Below are 7,354 nucleotides of genomic sequence, written 5' to 3' on the forward strand. Positions count from 1 at the left end.
TAAGTACGTATACATACAAATCTCCATATCGATCTCCGTTCACAAACACCTACCAAATCTGGAACTTTAACAAATTCTGATCCATAAATCAGATCAAATAATCTATTACCTTTTTGAAAGCGCTCTTTATTAATAATTAATTCTTATATAAATACAATAATTTCTGTTTTCAATCGCTAATTTATGGTTATAATTCAATTTTTAATTTCAATTAATTTGTTCGTCATACATCATATACGTACATGCATGTATATATAATTGTTGATCCCACTTGGTGTTCTTCAATTGGTTGAAAAATTAGTAAATTTTGTTAGTTAATTTCGCGCCATGGCAAGCAGAGACGTCAATTGCACGTCATCATCGTCGATCGGAAACAGAAAATGTAAATTAATGAAACGACGTCGTGCGCGTCGACAGAGGCGGCGGCCGGTTGTCGGATCTCTTCCCGGCGATTTGTTGATTGATGTTCTGACTCGTGTTGCATCATCTTCGTTTACAGATCTTTTCAATGCTAAATTAAGGTAACTTAAATTTGTTTTTTTAACTTTTTTTTTTTTTCCCTTATTTCTTCATTTGATCACACATGCATTTATCTTTCGGAAACAAAATTAGACAGAGTTTTTAAGTGTTTCCTTCAATTAATAATGTTAATGTTAATTAATTGTTAATTAACGTGCTGGTGATGTTCAATGCAAGAATATCCAAATTGATATATACACTCCTTAATTTGATAGATTCACATAAAATACCTAATATACCCTTAAATGATGTGTTGCACAATTTTAATGTTTGAATTTATTTGAGGGTATTACTTGAATATAGTATGAAATAAGTGTGGATTAATTAAATTTGTGTTTGCAAATATCACTTCCCCACTTCAATTTTATGATGATTATGTTTGAATGTTTGAATAAATATGGTAAATGGTAATATTAGTTTCTTTTCCATGTATTCCCTTTGTTGCAAAAAAACATAAAAAAAGATTACACGATATTTGTATATGTTCCAATATATTTGTTCCAACAGAGAAAACTACTCATATTTGAAATACCATTAATGATCTCATTTTGCTTTTTTATTAAATTTAATGATTTATTCCTTGATTAAGTTCGAGAAGACAAAATCAGTGACGAATCTATAATCAAAACTCAATAAAAAGGGTCCTGAAGTTTTTTCCGTACTAATTATGTTCGAAGGATACTGGTTTTTATCTCCAAAAAACAATTTTATATTGTCAAATTTGATGGTGTCATATACAATTTAAAAAGTATTTTGTCAAAAGAAAAAAAAAATCCATAACTATTGGTATCACGAGACACCACCCGTCTCAACGTAGATACACCTATGGACAAATTAACATTTATCGGCGTAAACAAGAATTGTAAAGGGACAATATTTTAGTGGCGGAGGGACTATGATCCAAAAAAATTTATTATGTTAGTCATAGAATAGTCTCTTTTTAAAGATCATTATTATGAACCTTACCATCAAGGAAGATATTAGGCGGTAACTCTTCTTTACTTTATTTGTGCTGTATCACATAGACATGATATATTTATTTCCTTTTGTTGCCTAGTAATTTTTGTTTTCTATGGTAATAGAAGTCAACGTCCATATCCATGGCTTCAATCAAGTCTTTGTAGTTTATGATCTTATACTAAAATGGTGTTTGAATGTTAAGGCATAAACGGATTAAATTGACTCTCTTTTTGGTACTTCCCTATACTTCCTCCGTCCCATCACAATTGTCAACTTTGTATTTCAACCAATCTGAAGATGTTATTCTAATTGGTGAAGAATGAAGTTATTGATATTTTCTAAAACTGTATTTAAAAAGTAAGTAGACACTTGTAATTAGACGGATGCAATTGTTTTTCCTTGAGAACCACTAAAACAAAGGAGAAAAACACAAAATATGGTAAATACTACAGAAAGTTGAAATTGCAATATTTAGCTTATGGATCTAACAAAGCTCATAAATTTTGTAATGCATTATCATTTTGGAATAGGTGTGTCATCCAACTATTCTATTACCAATTTAGTACCTTTACCCTTTTCTTTTATTACTTGGTCCATGATAACATTTGTCTTCAAAGGTGACTTTGTTATTATTGTCACACCATTGATGTTTATATCCACTTAACCATTACTTTGATCATCATGTTTATCATTATAACTATCATTTTCGGTGGCTAAGAATGTTTGCAATACTCCCCTAATAAAGTTTAATTGAAGAATTAATGTTGTAATTGATAAATTGTTGTTTGTTCTTTAAATAGTTGTCGGGATTTTCTTGGAGCAGCAGAAGATGAGTCCATATTTCAACATGTTTCGATTGATAAGTTTCCAGTAATTCATTGGTTTCCGCCAAGTGATGAACTTCTTTCGTTCCTAAACCGATGCATTGACAAAGGGAACCCAGAGGCAATGTTCAGACAAGGAATGGTAAGTAGTTTGTACCATTATCTGTTTATTCGGTTGATTAAAACCGTTTAAAATTTGCAGATAGAGTTCTTCAGTCGAGCAAGGACTGAAACGGGCCTCGAGTACTTGAAAAGGGCAAGTGAGAAAGGACATGTGGAGGCAACATATGTGTACGGTATGATTCTACTGTCTAGAGGTGGTCAATCGAGTCAACAAGGCTTGAATATTTTAAACTCAATGAAAATATCTAGATCCAAATATTTGAAGATCTGCGAATGTAGAGCTAAGATCAAAGCAGTGATAAGAGAAATGTGGATTAATAATTCGATCTCACTAAATGAGGTCGGATGCAAATGTCCAGAAAGAAACAACGTCTATATAAGAAAAAGAAAATTCGAAGAGGAAGAAGATGTAGACGTTCTTTCTTGTGATGCTTGTGGGTGGTATCGAGAGGTCATTTCGTTCTGTAAAATAGTAGATGGTGTCGTTTAGGTGCTTGAAATGCTTTTTAGACCTATTGGAATTGTGATTGTTTAAATTGCTGAATTGTATGATATGGGTAAGGTATCTCTTATGATTTTTTAGGAAGTTTGATTATCTTAAAACAACCTTGTGGTAAAAAAAATTGGTGAAAGACTGAGGTTGATTTTGTGCATCAAATGATAAATCTGATGCACCCTTTTTCTTTGGTGTTATGTCTTTTAATCACAACGTTTGTTTGATTTAATGTAACTCTGTTTCAGAGGTAAGTTGTATAATGTGGCAAATATATTGTAAACTATGATTGTGTAAATTTCAATGTAATACGCTACAAATATATTCTCGTGTCATTTTAAGACAATCGTTAAATTTGTATGAGAGACTGAGTAATCATTTGTTCCTTGTATATAAAAAATGAAACTGATATTCGTATCTAGAAATTTAAACATAAAAAACTTTGTTTTTCTTACCATAATAGTCAAACCGATCACATAAGTTTTATGTGTAAACCGAATATCAAGTCACTTTATTCACAATTCATAGTATTACTTTGAATTTGAACTAGACAGAACCATTTGTTCTTAAGCTCCTAGACACATACCATGTTAAAATCACATGGGCACATTGAATAAATTGTCTAGTATTTGCCTTTTTTTCATCTATAAATAACATGATATGAGGGAACATATGCTTTAATTTATGTACCATTAATCACGAATTGCAATGAATTCCTAACATGTGTTTGAACATGTGTTTGTGTATCAGCGACTCAGAGCGTATATGCAAACAAGGAAATATCATATAATAATAGTTTCATACTTCTATTCAAGTGTCATAATACTATAAATACATTTATATGAAACAAGAACAATTGAACATGATTATTGTACACATAATAATAATAATGCATATAGGTGTATACAATTAAGATTGTTCAAACACTTGAACCAATGTAACTTAATGCTGGTTTCGATCGCTTAACCGGTTCCTCGGCGGCTATACCTTGTGCACCGAAACAGAACACTTGGTTCATCAAAACCTTGCTCAACGAGGATTGTCTTCTATGGAACTTTGGCTTCTCGCGATCAATCCAAGGGTTCGAGCTAGAATGCATAAAGTTCAATGGACCGCTCTTTGTAGTCCTATGTTCCTCATCGTCTTCAGGTGAACATGAAGACCAAGATGACAATGAACGTGGGCTCGATGGAGAGTCCACTCGTAGAACACCGTGACTTAGCCCAGCCGAGAATTTTTTCTTTGATGCCGGGCTAGGCATGAGTACCCTTTTGTTGTTTGGTAACGAGCTTTTTGCATATCTTTCCCTAATTGAAACCGGCCTGGTTTCGAGCTTACATTTCCTTATCTGGAAAGAATCTAACGAACAACGATCATCCTCTTCTTCTTTCTTTCGAGCCCACCCGAAAAGAAGCTTCAACCCCCTTGCGGCACCCACTTTCGATTCCCGGCTACGATGCACTGAGCTCGACCGGGCGGGGGAGTCAAACTGACTCAGTTCGCCTGAGTACATCGACTCTCTATCGTTATCGGAACATATATAAAAAATTATTTCCGCATCCGGAACCCTAAATGAAGTTCCAGGGCTGCCCCCGATCCCATGTGTTTTCAAATGGGACGCAAGGGCGGTCCTTGTCCTATAATCATTATAATTTGAAATCCCACCGGCCGAAATCAGCCTCTTTATTAAAATCTCTGAAGAGGCTGATGTCGGTCGTTGCCTGAGGAGATCAAGCGGGGTCATCCGATCAACGTCTCTAATATTCAAGTCGATATATCTAACGCTCATAAGTAATTCCACTAGATCCGAGTGGATGTTCTCGATTACTGCAATATGAAGAGCTGTTCGACCATCGTTGTTTTTTGAATTTATAATGTCTTCGATGTTTATGATTTTTCCACTTACTAGACGCTTCATGAGTTCGATCTGCTGGTCAACTCGCCTGAATCCTGGTGTCCTGAATCCAGCTACGGTCGTATGAAGAAATGTGTCACCGTAGTTGTTTGTTAATGTGACTAACGCAGGATATGAAGATATCAAAAGCTCAACTACCGCTAAGTGGCCGTTATATGCAGCAATGTGTAAAGCTGTGTTGCCTTGAGTATCAGTTGCGCCACTTATTTCATATGATTCAAGTAAATATTTGACAACCTGCATATATAAACGATGTTTACTGTTAGGATCAACAATCATAAGCACAAAACTGAAAACACAATATCGACACATATCAAACAGATTGAACAAGCTACTGTTGCATTTACAGAAATGGGAATATGACACAATAAAAGAACTCTGAAACACTTTTGTTTCTATAAAAGCCTCTTTCTTCTGTGATTAACTATAAGTAGTAATTAGGAGCACACTTGGAAGACAATTGCATTACTTAAGGCAATCAACTAAACCAATAAGGAACTTCTGAATTATTTTCTTTGACAAGTTTGAGTATCTTTAGAAACATGAATCATAAATTAAATATAGAGTTTATTTTAACTACCATTATAAGAAAGTGACTAAGATAAGAAATTTTATCATAAATATATTAAGTTAAAAAAAAAAAAAAAAACACACAACTTTGAATGCTAATAACTTTTTTGTTGAACTTGCCAAATATAGCAGTTAGATAACCTAACTCCTCAACAAATATAGTAGCAGTTAGATAACAGTCTGCATCTCTCTTTAAATATCTAGCATATTCCTATCTCCAAACTCCTTCACAAATTTGAATTAATTATTAGATAAGACAATCAATTAAGATCACAATATACTTATCAACTAAATTAAATGTTTAACATACATCACAAAACATGCATGTAGTAAAATTTAAGCTAGTGCATTCCATTCCATAAGCATAAATATATGAGTTTGATTATGATATACAAAACACAGTGATTGGTAAGCTATATACCTCAGTTTGACCTCTACCAGAAGCTGAATGCAACAAAGTAGAACCCTGCAAATCCCTATACATTAAAACATCACTACAATCTTCAAGAAATTGCTTCAAGATTTTAATACTTCCACCTCTAGCAGCAGCATGAACAGACCTATTCATCATCTCATGTTTGAAAACAGACCCAATTTCCTCACCCTTTGACCAGAGAGAAAAGTCAACCAAGACATTAAAAACCTCAAAATTCTTGCTTCTTGCAGCAGCATATAATATATCACTAACACCATATTCTCCTTCACCAAAAACTAGTAATGGGTCCCTACTCAATAATTCTTTAACAAACCCTAAATCACCAGCTGATGCAGCTGTGTAAAGTAGCCAACCACCATAACCTGCTCTGATCAAGGAGTTATGATCATGGCCATTTTCAGGTTCACCTGCAAGAAGTAATTTTTTAGCCACTTTTGATCTGTTTTTTGCAACATCATTGAATTGTTCTTCATCGTCCCACACAGTTTCAAGCCGCCTTATACGACGAAGGGATGTTAATTTGATGAGCAAATTTGTGTCAAAATGAAGAAGCTCTCTGACTAAATCATAGTGACCATTTGCAGCTGCTAAATCAATTGGAGAAGCATACCACCATTGATCACCTGTGCTTTCCCACCTTAATGGAAAATATGAAGGAGCCATTGAAAAAAAAAAAAAGATTATTTTTTATGGTATGTAAAGTTATACCCAATTGGTTAAACACCAAAATTAACACAACCCACAATTTACTTAAGAAATATTTGAGCAAAGATGCTAACTTTATTGAAAACCAAGAAAATCACAAGTGAGAGTTGATAAGACTATTTAGGATCTATATACTTTTAGGAAAGTTGTACAAACAAAACCCAATTTGTTACATACAAAAATATACATAACCCATGTACAATTTTGGCAAAGATGCAAACTTTAATTGAAAACAAGGGAAAGCCAAAATTGAAAATTTGATTATGATGATACCCAGATAAAATTTTTGGGATTTCTTTGAGACGCAAGGTGAAGAAAGGCCTTTATACTATAAAAAGATAAATAAAGATGCACACAGAAAGTCAAGGAAAAAATAAGAGTAAAAATGGAGGGAGATAAACTGATAAAGGGTGTGATGAGAGACACATAAATGGAAGGAAAGGGGACAAATAAGACATAACAAGAGTTGGATTAGTGGTTACAGATAGATACAAAACGAGTAAGTCCACATATTTTCATGATGATTAAAAAGAGAATATTATGGCAGAGATGTGTGAATATAGAAGAAAAGATGGATTTTGCATAGTTGGAAAACAGATTCCTTGTGCCCGTGAACACACATCACATATATTGTCTGTGAAAAAAAAAAAAAAAAAAAAAAAAAAAAAAAAAAAAAAAAAGCTTAATATCCTTTTATATTTGTAAACATAAAATCCTAACAATTTGATGCAGTAATGTTAAATGAAGTGAATTTGTGTAACTTTATAGTTGTTTGAAGTAATAAATCTTTAATGCTTGTAGCAGTTTAA

At 33.2% G+C, this 7,354-nt stretch overlaps 2 protein-coding genes across 2 annotated transcripts; one reads left to right on the forward strand and one right to left on the reverse strand.

Annotated features, from left to right (window-relative positions):
- The first annotated feature begins 22 nt into the window (after positions 1-22).
- Positions 23-3,220, forward strand: LOC139844594 (putative F-box protein At1g67623). Its single transcript, XM_071834827.1, has 3 exons — positions 23-521; positions 2,280-2,445; positions 2,506-3,220. The coding sequence occupies exons 1-3, from the start codon at positions 328-330 to the stop codon at positions 2,914-2,916; spliced, it is 771 nt and encodes a 256-aa protein (XP_071690928.1). The 5' UTR covers positions 23-327; the 3' UTR covers positions 2,917-3,220.
- A 481-nt stretch (positions 3,221-3,701) lies between these two features.
- On the reverse strand, positions 3,702-6,857 carry LOC139844595 (uncharacterized). The gene is made up of 2 exons (XM_071834828.1): positions 5,826-6,857; positions 3,702-5,071 (listed from the first exon to the last, which is right to left on the reverse strand). Exons 1-2 carry the CDS (start codon positions 6,501-6,503, stop codon positions 3,839-3,841), a joined length of 1,911 nt encoding a protein of 636 aa, XP_071690929.1. The 5' UTR covers positions 6,504-6,857; the 3' UTR covers positions 3,702-3,838.
- Positions 6,858-7,354: the final 497 nt, after the last annotated feature.

This window comes from Rutidosis leptorrhynchoides, chromosome 4 (genome assembly GCF_046630445.1).
Source record: "Rutidosis leptorrhynchoides isolate AG116_Rl617_1_P2 chromosome 4, CSIRO_AGI_Rlap_v1, whole genome shotgun sequence".
NCBI lineage: Eukaryota > Viridiplantae > Streptophyta > Magnoliopsida > Asterales > Asteraceae > Rutidosis > Rutidosis leptorrhynchoides.